Source organism: Gouania willdenowi, unplaced genomic scaffold (assembly GCF_900634775.1).
Source record: "Gouania willdenowi unplaced genomic scaffold, fGouWil2.1 scaffold_332_arrow_ctg1, whole genome shotgun sequence".
In the NCBI taxonomy this organism is placed as follows: Eukaryota; Metazoa; Chordata; class Actinopteri; order Blenniiformes; family Gobiesocidae; genus Gouania; species Gouania willdenowi.
In genome coordinates this window covers 1,924,687-1,941,485 of record NW_021145094.1, presented here as the reverse complement: position 1 = coordinate 1,941,485, position 16,799 = coordinate 1,924,687, and the positions used below count along the sequence as shown (strand labels likewise).

Sequence of the window (16,799 nt, the reverse complement as noted above, 5' to 3'; positions counted from 1 at the left end):
CGTTCTGGAGGAACAAAACACAAATACACAGTGTAAGAGCACGATCCGGACTAAGACACAAGAAAGACATGTAGGATTAAAACAACTCACTGTGAGACTGGGCCCTTCACTGGGGCCATCACTGGGGCCATCACTGAGGAATTTTGTGGGGGGCAGTACTCAGCTTTCAACAAGATGGTGTCGACTGTACGGTCCTCAATGGTTGGGGCCCCATATCTGACATCAATAAACACTATAGGGCCAGGTTTACAGTGGCCCCTGTACTGGCCTCCATGTTGGGCTCCGTACCTGTGCTCTTGATTGGGGACCTTTTTCTGAAAAGCAAAAGAACATCTATATTTTAGGAAGAATCAATAACACATTAACATTATTAAGTAGAAAATTCTACAGAAGGGGAAGGGGGCGTGTCCAGGTTCCTACCAGCTGAATATACTCCTGCTTTTCCCGGGCACACATCCGCTCATCAACAGGACACAAAACATCCTCCAGACTCTGAGGGAGGAAATCATGTATTAGTAACAAAAGGTAAAATAATGTAAGCATTAAGATCAGTGATATTTACAAACACTTTACACCAGTTATGCAGAGAACCACAATAATAATATACAGAATGATCTCATCAATCATCCAAAGTTAGAGAAAGAACAACTGAACAAAAGCTTCATCTTTAAGGAGAATGTTTCTGTCAATAACTGTAATAACTACTGCTACCAGTAGAAATTCACTGATACAATTATTATATATGAATATAGAGCTTCATTTGTGTTTAGGTTATGTCTTACTTCAGTTAAAGTTGGCTGTTGAACAGCAGGATGAGATGGAGGTGGAAGTGGGGGGTTAGTGACCTCCTGGAGCCCCTCCTCTGAATCCTGAGGATGGAGATGCTTCCAATGCTCTGCTTTCCACCTCAAGGTGATTATTTTCTTCATAATGTCTAACATTGACACATAGAATCATTAATGCTCACTAACTGTGATCTATTACAGTGTAATAATTCACAGACTAACCAAAGCTTAATGACATTAAGGATCACTGTTAAACAGCTGCTAACAGTTTACCACACTACATGCTAATCACTGCAGAGATGAAAGACATCTCATTTACATCACTGTTACATTGCATTTCTCTCTATTGATCATTTTTAAGATGTTTTTGTAGAAACACATAACACCCAGGGCACTGTCACATTAAGTCTGGAAACATAATATCACCTTAAAAGCACTTACTTTGAGTTTACTTAAAATGTTTTTTAAACTGTTGCTGATGATACTTTAAAAAAAAAAAGGTATTTTTAATATCAAAGAGCGATGTAGACTTCTGAGGAGAATTCCTTGTTGATGAAAGCTCAAAAACTGAAGAATGAAGGTTTTCTATGCTGAAGATGAAAGTTCGCTGCACTTCAAAGCCAAGTTGGTTTGTTTGTACAAGTTACTATGGAACACAGAAATATGGAACACTTGGTTTCCATAGTGATAATTTCAGGTGACTCAGTAGCCTCAGGTCATCTACATGCAGTGCCTGCACTAAAATATATCATTTACAGTTAGAAAAAAATAGTCCAAACTAAACTAAAAAAAAAAAAAAAAAAATGATATAATTCAAATTAAATGCACGGCACAATATAACAATTTTATGATATTTTTTCTTGTCTTTAGCTTTTAGACCAGAACAGAAGGGGTCCATTAATTGGTCACATTCAAAGATTAAAGATTAAATCAGGGATTTTGCTTTTATTTATTGGCATATATATTTTTACACATATACAAATCTATTATCTGCATTTAACCCATCCCTGAGGAGCAGTGAATGGGGTTAAGGGACTTGCTCAACATCCCACAGCGATTGCCCGGGCGAGATTTGAACCAGCGACCCTCCAATTACAAGCCCAGCGTTCTAAACCAATAACACTCCACCATTAGGACACAACTCTACAAAGTTTACAATGCTTCCAAAATAACTTCTCTCCTCAGAGTAGGACTTAAACCATTGTCCATTTAGTCCAACCCACGTTTGAAATCTCTGAGAAAAAATGTTGTGGTTCACAGTGTGAAATGCAGCACTTAGATCCTATCAAATGAGAACAGAAACTCTTGCTGAATCAGTGTTCAACCTTATTGATCACTTTGATCAGAGCTGTTTCTGTGCTGTGATCAGAACCAAAGCCTGACGGAAATGTATCAAATACTAATGTTGAAGGTTATTAACCCTTAGATTGTATATCCTGTTTCAAAAACTGGTTGTCATCAAATTATCTCCAGATAAATTCAAACAAAACAGAAACTCTGATCATTGCTCCTGATAAAAACATCCTCTAATTAAAAACTCTCTTGGTGATCTGGGCTCATCTGTTAAAACCAGCCTCAGAAACCTTGGGGTTGTTTTTGATCAGTCCATGTCTTTGGAGGGACATTGTCGTCAATTGACTAAAAACTGTTTTTACAACCTGAGAAATATCTCTAAAGTGAGGCATCTTTTATCAAAATCAGATCTAGAACTGGTCATACACGCATTTATATCATCTCGTATTGACTACTGTAATTCTGTTTTTACTTGTTTTAATAAGTCGACCCTAAACAGACTCAGATCGTTCAGAACGCTGCTGCCAGACTTTTAACTGGTGCTTCTAGAACATCCCACATCACCCCCATTCTTGCTACTCTGCACTGGCTTCCAGTTAAGTTTCGCATAGAATATAAAATATTAGTTCTCACGTTCCGAGCGTTACATGGTCAGGCCCCTAAATATATCTCAGACTTGTTGTGCCCCTACTCATCAGGGCGATGCCTTCGGTCTTCAGGTCAGGGTCTCCTAAAGACCCCAAAAACTAAATTTAAAACCAGAGGAGACCTGACGTTCCAGGCTGTAGCTCCCAGACTCTGGAATAACCTGCACCAGTCTCTCAGGGAGCTCAACTGTGTGGTCACTTTTAAAAAACTGCTGAAGACTACACTTTACAGTAAAGCTTTTAGTTACTGGATTTTAATTTTTATTTATCCTTTAATGTTGCTGTTCTTATGATGTTTATGCACTCTTGTTTTATTATTCTATTGTGTTGCACTTGTACTTTTACCACAACTCTGTACAGCACGTTGTGATTTTATCTGCAAAAAGCACTTTATAAATAAACTACTTACTTACTTATAATAAGTCATTAGTGAATACCAGAGAACCACATGAGTGAGTATGAGAAATTATAAGAAAATATCTAATGAAAATAAAATGTTAATGTCTGACTTAAAGACAAGCAATGTGAAATTAATAATAAATATGCAACGTGCTGACTTGTATATAAACTGTAAGTATATTAAATAAACACATGTGCTTCATATACACATTTATGTTTTTATTTTGGCTGTTTTATAATTTAGGAATTAGGGCTGGGCGATAAATTGAGATTCAAGATGTATCAAGTTTTTTTATTTTGGCAATATAGAAAACTATAATATTTCATGTCTACATATATATATATATATATATATATATCCCTTATTTTCAATATATATATATATACTGTATATATATGTATATATTATAGCTTATTATGTATCAAAATACTAGTTTTAAGAGTCGCTGCTTTTACTTCTCAGAACAACATGTAAATCAGAATCAGAATCAGAATCAGAATCAGTTTTATTGACCAGGTACAGTTTAGAACAATACGAGGAATTTGACTAGGTAGTTGCAGTGAAAGGAGACACATCAACACACCAGAGCAGCCGTTTGCGGCGCCCACATATTTAGGTGAAAAAAGGATCAATAACAGGAGGAGAGGAGGGGTGAGGGGAAAAAAAAACTGCCAGTTTGAAACTGATTTCCCTAAACAGAGAAAGCAGTGTGAAACCAGGAAAAAAAAAACCGCCTCTGCAAACATAAATGTAAGCATGACACAGTCAAACAACTCGAGACAAGGCATGTAGGAAGGGTTGGGTGGGAGGTTGGCTGGGGGAGGGGGTCAGGTGGGAAGAACAACAGGAGTCCAGCCGTTTGGGGACATGGGCGTGCTGCCAGTCGGCGCTGCAACCACGCCTCCATGCAGCTGCGGTTGGGAGGTGGGGAAAGATGGCCGACGAGGCATTTGAAGTTGAAGACCTGTAGCTGCGTTACTGACAACCAGATGACGTGTGGAAAAGTTCAGCATCAACAGTTCCAGGAGGAATGTAGGGAGGGAGCGGGGGGAGGGAGTGGGGGGTAAGAGCCGCCGTCTGCAGAAACTTCCTGGTGATAAGAATTGAGACAACCTTGGCTTTAGCCTTGGCTGGCTGGGGAGCCGAAAGGGAGATAAGCAATGTGATTTGATACAGGCTATGTTAATTTCCAATAGCCTTCTGTCCTGGGTCTCTCTGCTGTAATCCAATGAGTGGCCTAGTTTCCACTTCCAAGCCTGGTCTCTAACTTCTCCCAGTTGTTATCCATAACGCGTAGACGATCCAAAAGCAGCTCTTGCTTGCTTTTGATATCGATCAACACATGAGTCTGAGTGTTCAGAGCCCTGCTACATCCTTCAGAAATCACTGGCAGCTTTTCCAAAACAGTCACCAGCGTAGTACGGACTTTTCGATAGATTAGGAAGCCACCAGCTCCGATCAGCAGCATGCCTACTATCATTATTCCAATCATGTAGATGTCCTCCACGTCTTCCACGGAAAGGATGGACAGACACACAACTCGCCACTTGTTCCAAGGGTCAAGGGTGTATCCAGCCGCAAACGTCCCGCTTGGACATGCGGGGTCGCCACCCCTGGTTCTTTGCGTCGAAAAAATCTGATCGATAGCACTGAGAGACCAACTAATTAATTCCATTATTCCGGTTTTGGATGAGTTGCAGAGAGAGGCTCTTGTTAGTTTCACAAGACCTGACAAAGCAGCAGCTGGGAGAGAGATAAGAAAGGAAGGGAGGGAGAAACAGAGAGTGCGACTGACCTCGTCGAGAGAAGCAAGAAGAAGGCTCAGTTAGATGATTAATAAGTGTCACATATTGATCAGGTGTTTGTTAATAAATGAGCCTGTGTAACATTTTCCATCAGCAAATTTAACCCAGAATTTTCTTTCTGATCAGACTTTATTTGATAAAATTATCTAGATTTATATTATATATCATCATTTAGATAAAATATATTGAGATATGAGTGTTGGTCCATATCACCAGCCCTAGTAGGAATGTTCAAAACATTTAAATGTTAATAAAGGTCGACCTACCAGATTCTAATCACATCATTGTATTTAGTAAGTAGTTGACAAGTGGGTATTTTAGATTTATTGTACATCTATATTAAAATATAAGGAATACTGGAGCTTAGTTGGGAGGGTGGGACGGATCGTAGTGGACGCCAGAAAATTTCCCTTATTTTCAAATCCAAAACTTGACAGATATGATCTAAGAGAACCAGAACTGAGATCAACCTTCTGTCTGAGGTTAAGAGAAGATCATTGGTTACTTTTACTAAGACAGTCTCTGTGCTGTGATTGGCTCTAAAGCCAGACTGAAAGCTCTGTATAAATTGTTCCTAAGTAGGTGATCACATAGTTGACCTGTGATGACTTTTTCAAACATTTTGGAAACTAAAGGGAGATTAGATATTGGTCTATAATTGGACAAGTCATTTTTATGGAGAGGTTTGATTACAGTGGTTTTAAAGGTCTGTGGTACATAACCTGTTGACTGTATGTCTGCTTAGAGCACACCTTCTTTTAAGTGTATCTCAAAGCGTGTGAGAATAAATGAAAACAAAATAATCTAGCGTACAGTCAGAAAATAGAGGGGTTTGTATTGTCCTATCGAAGGAGAAGCTTGTTGGCTATTTGCTAGTTGTCCCCCTCCATGCCAAAGTTCAAGGCTAAGGTGATATAGCACTACCACCAAAGGCTGTGGTGGACTTCTTATGGCTTGGTATCCTCGTGGCTTTTGAAACAGTGTCTTTTTTGGTGAAGATGTTCCAGCAGACGTGTGATTAGTCTGCAGTTGCTGCCCATCATTCAGGCAGTAATCGTGGCGTTTAACCCGCAACTCATTGGTGGGGGAGTGTCCAACCAACTCCGACGCCCACAGGTTTTCAGTCTTTGATGATGGGGCAGGATGTGTTAATCCCAGCATTGGCATGTGGCCCATTCCATAGACGATGAGAAGTTGACTTGGGAGTGAGCGAGTTATTTCGTTGCAGCATTGCTTTGCTGAATGGGAGAGTTGAGTCCTTTGATAGTTGATTTCCTTCTGAAGCTTGGTCCTTTGAATGATGTTGACATTTCATTAGCATAAGAGTTGGAGGTGATTTCATTCATTAAGAGCTTTCATTGAAGATGTCGTTTCTTCAGGGACAACCGCAAAGCCAACAGAAACTAACAATAAAATAATAAAAAATGATAATGATGATAACAGTAATATTAAAATAAAATAAAATGAAATACTGTATTCATCTGTGTGTGTTTGAGTGCGTGTTAAAATAAAAATAAAAATAGTGTCTGTGTTGCAATGGCTTAGCACTATTCTGTAGGCAGAGGGAAAGCTGAGAAACCACAACGTTGTGTCACTAACGCTGTTAGTTTTGGGAATCAAGTATGTAGTGTCTTAATCATGTGACCTTTCACTAAACTGGCCAATGAGGGGCACTACTCGCTCGCTGTGTGTGTGTGTGTGTGTGTGTGTGTGTGTGTGTGTGTGTGTGTGTGTGTGTGTGTGTGTGTGTGTGTGTGTGTGTGTGTGTGTGTGTGTGTGTGTGTGTGTGTGTGTGTGTGTGTGTGTGTGTGTGTCTCGCTCGCTCTCTGTGTGTGTGTGTGGGTGTGCCTCCCTGTGTGCGCGTACAACACACGTCCGCACGTTCAGCTGAGAAAAAAGCCAAAACGCACAGAAAATGCAGCAGCCGACTCTCGTCCAAAATGAAAGCATTAAAGCCAAACAACCAAAGGGAGAAATCTGATTCCATTCACACGTTTAAACAAAATAAAAACAAAGATTTAACAAAAAAAAAAGTAAAACTCACCGAAAGCTTGCCGGTTTCATGATCTGAGTTCACATCATACCAAGATTGTATATACGCATGCATATATTATTTGTTTATTGGATTTTTCTGTTTGATTCCATTATTAGTGTTTTACTCCCTGTAGTCTTAACTACACTTTAGGTTAGGGTTGGGGTTTTAATCTATTTTGATATCGGTACAGAGGTGAACTCAGTACATGGTACCGGGGTGTTTTGGAAATTTTGGTTGCCTGTCTATCCTATGGTCGGGACCTCACAGGCTGTCCGTGGAGGTGCCTGAACCAAACCAAAGTAAATAATGACCAGCCGTACTAGATGCCTGAACAAAAATACCCGAGCCCGAAGAAAATATAGGGAACTTATAATATTAAAAAGCAAAGAACTTCAACAATTTGAGCCCTTTCTCATGGCAGTCTTTTCACTGCGTCAAAACACAGAACAGCTGAAGGAGGAGAGAACCTCCAGAATGATGAAAATCAATACAGTACTCGACTGGTTGCCTGTCTATCAACACAGAGCGAATATACATATATGTAAATGAAAATTTTTATATATATATATATATATATATATAAAAAGGCCGCTTTACCTTAATTGTCCGAATTGGTGTTTGAGGATCAACCGATGGTTCGTGGTCCAGTCTCTGTCTGAGGGGCAGACTCGGAGTCCCATGCTTTGGGGTTTTAAGTGCGTCCACTCTCCGGTGCTGGTCCACGGCAGAAGCCCCCCAGAGTAGAAGATGGATCCTGTTCGTGACGCCAATTTGTCACGGCAAATTTGCGGTTGACCTCATTTGGAGACATGATTTATTGCTCTGGTTGAATGATGGAGTCCAGTCGAAGTATTGATGATTTTATAAAAAAAGGTTTATTATAAAACTAAATAAAAAAAGAGTACAAAGATGGACAAAAATTAGTGACCGCCTGGGCGGACGTCCGATGATCGAGTGGCCCACAGTAATAACTCATCACGTATATTCCCCCTCAGTCCCCCTTCCTCCTCCCCCCAGGAGATAAAGAGGACAGAGAGGAGGTGAAAGAAGAAGGTGAAAAGAGACAGTTTCTTCTTTAGGTCAAAACAACCAGTTCTCTGGTATCTCCTGATTGTCGTGAGTGTTGGAGGTGTGTGCGTGTATGGTGTTTATGTGTATGAATGGATGTGTATTGGGTGTGTATGTGTGACTAGGTGAGTGTGTGTAGGCATGTGAGTGTAGGCATGTGAGTGTGTGATGCCTTTGAGTCTGAGGGATAATATGTGTTTTGGGAAGCTGACCTCGAGAAGAGAGCAGAAAACATGAGACAGCAGAAATGAAAAGTCTCAACTTAAAGCCTTAAAAAGAATAAGGTCTATGAGTAAATATGAGTAAATATGTTAATAAACATAACTAACATTTTTTGCCCTGACAATATTTTTTTAAATCCACTTTTATTTCATCACAATCCAAACACCAAATGTGAAACTTCTTTAATAAAATGTTTCCTCCCACTGTTGAGAAACATACATGTTAGGTTGGATGGAGTGTGTAACCAACCTGGAGAAGTGAATGGTTGCAGAGAACCATTGAATCTATTGTTGGTGAGACTTCATCATGACACTGATCATTCACTTTGATTGACAGGACAGATGATCAGAGGTGCTGAGTTTTACCACCGTAGTTTAAACCAGGACTAAAGTATGGGTGTAGTTTGTGAGTGAAGCAGCAGTGAGTAAAGGAGTAGATCAGAGCTGCTGCATCTACATCATAAAAGGAGACCACACCCTCCTCATAGTCCACAAACACACCCACCTTCTCAGGAACACACTTCAGATGAAGAATAACTGAAGGATCTTCACATGCTGCATACACATTTCCATCTCTGAGGATCACAGTCCATAAACCATTCTTAGGAGTCGCAGTAATATATCCCTTCCTGTTGATGGAACTGCTGCAGCCTCTTCATCTCTAACATCTTCATCTTCATCATCTTGTCACTGAGTGTATCCTCCAGCTGAGCCACAGCTCTCAGCACAGTTCCTTCATATGATGATGGATGGACCATGACCTCTGTCCAGTCCTTGGTGGCTGGAGGAGCTTTCAGGGAGCAGAAGTGTTGGAGGAAGTGGTCTTCAGAGTGGGAGAGCTGCTCCACCTCAGAGCTTCTCTTCATCAGCTCAGAGATTTCCTCCTCCAGCTCTTTGATCAAACCTTGAGCCTCTCTCTCTTCTGCTTCCTGTTGCTCCTCCATTGTCTTCATCAGCTCCTTCAGGCCTCTCCGAACAAGCTCCATCAAAGCAGTGAACATCTCCACACCTTCAGCTTTCCCTCTGTCTGCTGCTTCCTTCCTGAATCTCACTGACTCTCTGATCTCCTCCAGCTTCTCTCGTCTCTTTTGGATCATCTGCTGAAGATAAACTTTCTTGTCTTCAAACAGATCTTCTCCCAGAGGGACTAACTGGTGACTCCTGTGCTCCAAAACAGAACACATCAAGCAGAAACGTGTATGATCACACTGACAGAACAGCTCCAGAGGTTTGCTGTGCTTTGGACACATCCTGGATTCCAGGTTCTCCACAGGCTCCACCAGCTGATGTCTTCTCAGGCCTGATGCTGTCAGATGAGGCTCCAGGTGAGTCTCACAGTAGGAGAACACACAGTCCAGGCAGGACTTCAGGGCCTTTACTTTGGTTCCAGTGCAGACGTCACAGGGAACTTCTCCTGGTGCTGCTGCTTTCTTCTCAGATTCACGTCTGAACTGAGAAACCATCTCACGCATCATAATATTGACCTTCATCTGAGGTTTAGTGCTGAACACCTGATTACACACGGGACACCTGCTGGTGGTACTGGTGTCCCAGTGTGTGCTGATGCATGTTTTGCAGAAGTTGTGTCCACATGGTGTGGTGACTGGATCAGTGAGCACCTCCAGACAGATGGAGCACAGGAAGTGATGTTCAAACATCCCACTGCAGGCAGGAGACATGTCCACAAACTGAGGGACAGAGATGAACAGCACATTAACAGGACACTCTCATTGTTGTGGAATGTTCCTTTACTAATGTTTCTGAGTCCATCTCACTGAGATCACCTCTAGTATTTAGCATTGATTCAGTCATCCTGTAGTAATGTAGACAGTCGGCTGTGCCTCAGCAGCTGAATGTAAAAGTGCAATAGTTTGAATGTTTAAGGTTCAAATTAGTTCTAAGGTTCTCTCATATTGACACTGGAATTTTTCAAAATTATAGGTTAGATTTTTTTGCGTACTTTATTTTAATGTACAATCTTGTTTTCTTTAAAATAACCAATATATTGTGTAATAACAGACTGAGGTTTAACAGCACAAACCTTTAAAGTCTGCATGGACCACACACTACATTTAACAGTGATTTTGTTTGGGAAAACAAATTAAACTAATTATCTGCCTCAAATGTAACTTATAAATACACGTCATTTCTGTGCAACTTGTGATTGAAATTCACAAGTTGTGATTAATCGTGATTATTTAGTCTGATTTGCAATTGATTGGTTATTTTTTTAATCCATTCACGGCTAATTTATATTAAAAAATAAAAATCGTTCCCCATGAGCAGTAGAGACCTTTCTTAGATTTTATCACACATCACATGACTTTTGGTGGTGGGTGGTAGATGATGGAAACCAATGGCAAACTTTTTTTCAAAATGAACATTACATTTATATCAAACCTCATTTGGACCTGATAAAATGAAAGTTAAAGATATGGAAAACGTCACGTCACCAATTCTAAACTTTAGTTCAAGTTATCTTCAATGTTCCTCAAATAAAGATATCTATGTAGTTGTAGATATCTGAGAAGATGTTTGGACTTGGCAGAAGTAGAAAGTTATCTTATTCTGTTTGTTTTATTCATTTTTATATTAACTAGTCACGTTTCCTGAGATGCAATTGCCGTTTGCTAAAAAGCAAAATTGTTGATTATCTAAAAAAGGAAACAAATGGTTCATTCATTCCTAAGTCAAATATGTTAGTTTCTCATGTATGAATATAATTTCTCTTTAACTAAAAAAATATGTTAATCTATGGAATTTTGGATTACAAAAATATTCAATAGCTACAGCCTTGAAACATATTGTAGACAATTACATATAACATGTTTGACGTGAATCCCTGTTTTAAATGTAAACAAAATGAGCTAAATGCTAAAAACAGCTAGAAAATTGTCATTTACCTTTGACATTAGACGTCCTATAATTAAGCCCTTCAATGTTTAAAGGTGTTCCCATAAAAAGCAGCAGAGCAGCAATCCGTCACTTCCTTTCAGCAGCTCAATTCCAATGTTTCCTCAATTTACAATTTATATCTTGGAATAAAACAAAGTAATGATCACATGTTAAATGTGTCACATTAAAATTAGTAAATACTTGTTCCTGTTGATTTGAGGCCAGTGAAATATGGGCCTGTCATAATATGTAATAATAATAATAATAATAATAATATGTAGCTTTACGTGCAGTGAGACATTCCGTTATAGTTTCTGATGTATATAATATATGCCGCTAACACACACACACACACACACACACACACACACACACACACACACACACACACACACACACACACACACACACACACACACACACAGTATATAATGATTCAATTCAGACTAAATGTTAAACGTTAAAATGAACAAATTTAAAATGACAAAGTCGTTCCAAAGATCGTTCAATATCAGCTCATTCACACAAGATTATTACTAAATATGTAAACACATTTAGATTAAAACAAGCAGTATTTACTTTCTGGATTGTGGGAAATCACAAAATTAGTCATTAAAGTTGACATTATTATTAGAAACTCACTTTGGTCTCAAACGTTGCTCACTGATGACATCTGCTGGTCAACGTTAATCTATATTATTAAAGCTACTTTAGTCGTTTCTGACGGTGCAGGAGGAGATTCTGTAGAATGGTGGAGATTCTGCAGCTTTCATCTTAGCCTGAGTTGCTATGACAACCTGTCAACATTGAGCTTTCATCTTAGCCTGAGTTGACATGACAACCTGTCAACATTGAGCTTTCATCTTAGCCTGAGTTGACATGACAACCTGTCAACATTGAGCTTCCATTTTAGCCTGAGTTGCCATGACAACCTGTCAACATTGATCTGTTTGAAGCTGCCTTTTGTGATTAAATGTGTCATATTATCATAGGAAGATCAAATATATTAAATTAAATAATACAAACACACACATTTTACTCCTCATAGTGGATATACTGTATGTATGGACTGTTACATCAGGCATAATTACTACCAATGAGGGAGCGTCTTATACAACAATAGAAAACTAATGAACATTTTATTTACCAGGGGGCGCTGTTGGCCCCCTGTACTAATATATCCTCAAGTAGAAGTACAAGTAATTCACACATAAAATACTCAAGTACATGAGTCAATCTACAGGAGTGAGGTGAGCAGGCTGGCCTCGTGGTACAAGGACAATAATCTCCATCTGAACGTTGAGAAGACGAAGGAGATTGTTGTGGACTTCAGGAGAACGCACACCCAGCATGCTCCTCTGACCATCGACGGTGCTGCAGTGGAGAGGGTGAGCAGCACCAAGTTCCTGGGTGTGCACATCTCCGAAGACCTGTCCTGGTGCCTCAACTCTGCATCACTGGCCAAAAAAGCTAATCAGCGCCTCTACTTCCTCCGCAAACTGAGGAGAGCAAGAGCCCCATCCTCCATCATGCACACATTCTACAGTGGCACCATTGAGAGCATCATGTCCAGCTGCATCACCGTGTGGTACGGCGCTTGCACCGTGTCCTGCCGTAAGTCTCTGCAGCGCATCGTGAGAATAGCTGAGAAGATCATTGGTGTCTCTCTTCCCCCCTTCTGGACATTTACAATTCACGTCTCACCCGCAAAGCCACCAGGATTGCAGGTGACCCCACCCACCCGTCCTACAGCCTCTTCAGCCTGCTGCCATCTGGGAGGAGACTGCAGAGTCTCCGTGCTCGAACGAGCAGGCTCAAGAACAGTTTATTCCACCAGGCTGTCAGGAGACTCAGGCTCAAGAACAGTTTATTCCACCAGGCTGTCAGGAGACTCAACTCCTGACAGGACGATGTCACAGGCCCAGATATCAGCAGATTAAGCTCTGTACTCTGATTGGCTGAGAAGCTCTGGGGCCACATATGGAAGCGTCCCACAGAGGCGACTCAGTAGACGCTCTCGCTCTTTGAAACAAAACATGGTGGCGAGGCTGAAGTCGGTGAGCTTTAGATTATCAAAAAAACAAGATAGAATTTATAAAGAAAATCTTTAGAATGTTCCAGTAAACTCAGGTCTGACCTCATCGTTATCGTTCAGCAGAATGTTCTCTGGTTTATGTCACTGTGTGTGATACCGACACCGTGATGGTTCTTCTGTAAGAATAATAAAACAGAACTATGATTTACATAACTGAACCTTATGCACTTTAACAATGACAGATGTTTGAAACCTGTGTGTGTCTCTGCCATCCCAACATCTGGCTCTTTAAATAATAGTAAAAAAAAACAAAAAACTATCACAAAACAACAAAGGCTAAAGTCAGGTTAGAATAAACTTATCAGTAAAGAGACAAAATGATACATTTAGTTTAGGTTGATTCACCAAAATGGTTCTATCCACTAATAGAGGCAATTAAAAGAATGATAAATGTGTCCTAATCAAGTGTCGGATTATCTGCATCTAAAATCTACATTGTAGAAAAAAAGTTGGTTTAAAAAATCAAAACAAAAAAAACCTTCAAAATCATCACAAAAAATCTTTAAAAAAAATAAAAATAGCAAAAATTAAAAGAAAAATCTAAAAAAAAAAAACACCCCAAAAAACTAAAAATTGTAAAAATATTTTTAAAAGAACAAAAATAATAAAAATATACATAAAAAACAAAATATGACAAAAAACCTGAAAAATCTTAAATAAAAAAAATTTAAAAATATAAACCCCCTCACAAATAAAAAATGACAGAAAAACTACAGAAACTCACAAACTCCACATAATACTAAAAATTATAAAAACACAAAATAAAAACGTGTAAAATAAATAAACAAAACGTGTAAAAAACAAAATGACAAAATAACTGTCTATATATAGGCTTATTGTGCACTTTTAAAATATAATTGTTTTTATTGGATTCATTGTTATATTTTAGGGTCCTTTAATTTAGTTTTTATTTACTTTATTCAATTGTAGAATATTCTTTCTTTTCAGATTAAAGCTTCACTACCTGATTCTTGAACCAAACCGTAAATCCCACCCCCCACTCTGATAATCCCTCCCAGTCTCCTCCTCTCATGGAAGTTTACAAAATCGCGCAATAGAGCTGAACGTGCACTACCAGTAAAACACGTCGCTACGCAAAAGGATGCACATAAAATATAGTAAAATGGAACATTAGATTACCTGTCTAGAAGGAAAACAGCCACTTGCACGTTCAAAGTTGGTCCAAGACTGAAAACAAGTTTGCACCTTGCACACGCTTCACTATATATCACAGCAGCCAATGAGGAGGCTCCTTCGTGGGCTCTGCTCAGCCCTCCTTTCTCTAAATCCTGTGATTGAAGCTGGAGGGGGTGACCGCCAACATTTTGTCTTCTAGGGTTTTATTAACTAAATAATTAATTATAAGGCACAGACTGCACGCAGACGTACGATTTTTTCATAAATTATTACTTTTACTATATACAGTATGATGCTAATAGGAATCTTTTTTTTAATTAAAGAAAATAATTTGAGTACCCCAGCTTTAAAGCTCATGTAACCCATTGGTCAATAATAAATGGGCCAGTTTTTCTCATACCTACTGTTTGCTACTGTTCACTTAATCAAGCCTTTTCTAACATTCCACACTACAAAATGTAATATTGTGGCTGAGATGAAGTGAAACACAATACAAACAATCTAGAGGAGACTAAAGATGCAGCAGGTCTATGTGTTACTGATTGGGTCAAACAGCTGTCCTCCACTGCAGTACTCCAGGAACAGATAAACCGTCGGCCCTTCTTTCTGATGACCAAATAATCGGACCATGTTTGGGTGGTTTAGCACCTGAAAGAGCAGAAAATATCAATAGAGATAATAAAGTACAGTAATACACAGTCAGTGTCATTGTCTGGCAATAAGTTGGCAGAACTACAAAGAAAACTATTTGTTTAAGAACATATTTGCTCTGCTTACTTTTCCTGCACTTTAGTTTTTAATTCTTTTTGGCAGAATTTTGTTACGTTGTCATGGTGAATGCTTACAAGACTTTAATATGAATTCATGCTTTATTTTCCTTTATCCCAATATCCTTTAGGCAATGTATGTATATCTGATATTGTTTAATAGAACACTTTACATTGATTTATTGATTATGTTTGTTGAAAAATACATGAGAAGAGGACCTTGAAAAAAATAGCAAATTAAATCACAATCACCATATTGAGGAAAAAAATAATAATCACAATTAGATTATTTTCCAAAAATATTCATCCCTTGCTAGCATTAGGAAAACCTTACATTATTAGCAGCATCGTGACCAACTCACCTTGTGAACACAAACCTCCTCCTTCACATTGTCTGCACATTCTTTGGTCTGTGAGGTGTTGATCACTTTCACAGTGACTTCCTCCTCCATCTGTCTGTTACTGTTGTATGATTGTGTATTAATCATTCATTCATTATCCTGCAAAAGAAATGCTTATTTAACCAATACAGCTATTAAACTGCCATTGTTATAGAGAAATGCTAGGAAAAATGTGACCTCAATGTGACCTAAACATGACCATCCGGTAGTGATACTTCTTTTTTCTTAGAAGACGTCTGTTTTTCGAAAGAAGAACTAACACCTCGAGGTGTCGGTTAAACAGGATGCATTAAGTATTAACCACACAAACAGATGGAAACCACCTTTAAGTAACTTTTTGTACTCCAGTTGGACCATGACATCTGAGTGAACTTTTGTACTTTTGTATTGCCATGACATCTGTATAACCTTTTGTACTTTCGTATGACAGCTGGGTGAGTTAGAGCACCTGCTACTGCTACGCCAGTAAGGCCTTGACATCAGTATGAACTTGTGTTCTCTTTTTCTATTCGCTAAGGTGATTAGGGCATGTATTATGACACGTTATCACGCCATGCTTTGGGCTATAAATATATCACTGATTACTGTATTCGGGGGCCTCCTTTAGACGGACATTCAGTTGTTCATGAGGCCCCCGTCCTTCTCTATCGGCTGATAGTTTAGGACTTTGATACTTTGAAACTTTTTGATTGACTTTTACTTGATTTTTGTAAACCTTTAATAAAATTCATTAACTATTAACACTAGAAGTCCCAGGGATTTCTATATCCCCCCAGAAGTCCCAGAGCAGGGTCAAATGAACTCTAGGACCAAACTGACGACTCTGATGGCTACAATTTGCATCTATTCATTTGTAAATGAATCACCTGAGAAATCAGCAGGGGGGAGAGCCTGACTCTAACAATGGAAGTCTGGAATGTTAGGGGGAAGTGCCCTGGAAGCTAAAGTCACAATGCCCCGTTTATTAACTCGTTCTGCTTGATGCTGGGGGAGAACAAACACAGACTACAAACATTGAAAGAAACAGAGTCACCTCTTCCAACACACCTGATTCAAATGATTATCAGGCTTCTGCAGAGCTGGATGATCATTTGAATAAGGTGTGCTGATTAGTGGCCCTCGAGGACCGGAATTGGACACCACTGGAATACCATGTTGTCATGCAGCCTTTTGTGCTGTGGGGAATAAATAGCTGGCTGCTTCCACCTGCTGACACTCCACACTTATTCTACTCAAAATGCAGAGAAGGT

At 39.3% G+C, this 16,799-nt stretch overlaps 2 protein-coding genes across 2 annotated transcripts in view; both read right to left on the bottom strand.

The window, feature by feature from the left end:
• The window catches only part of LOC114459619 (uncharacterized), a 22,907-nt gene extending 21,871 nt beyond the window's left edge, over positions 1 to 1,036 (bottom strand). Inside the window, exons 1-3 of the mRNA XM_028441803.1 lie at positions 783 to 1,036; positions 421 to 492; positions 91 to 314 (exon numbers count right to left, since the gene is read on the bottom strand). Of these exons, the coding sequence (XP_028297604.1) occupies positions 91 to 314; positions 421 to 492; positions 783 to 941 (455 nt within the window). The 5' untranslated portion in view covers positions 942 to 1,036. The remainder of the gene's footprint in view (positions 1 to 90; positions 315 to 420; positions 493 to 782) is intronic.
• A 7,820-nt stretch (positions 1,037 to 8,856) lies between these two features.
• LOC114459618 (E3 ubiquitin-protein ligase TRIM47-like) lies at positions 8,857 to 11,845 on the bottom strand. Its single transcript, XM_028441802.1, has 4 exons — positions 11,792 to 11,845; positions 11,158 to 11,289; positions 9,264 to 9,942; positions 8,857 to 9,044 (listed from the first exon to the last, which is right to left on the bottom strand). Exons 2-4 carry the CDS (start codon positions 11,164 to 11,166, stop codon positions 8,857 to 8,859), a joined length of 876 nt encoding a protein of 291 aa, XP_028297603.1. The 5' UTR covers positions 11,167 to 11,289; positions 11,792 to 11,845.
• Between the last annotated feature and the right edge of the window lie 4,954 nt (positions 11,846 to 16,799).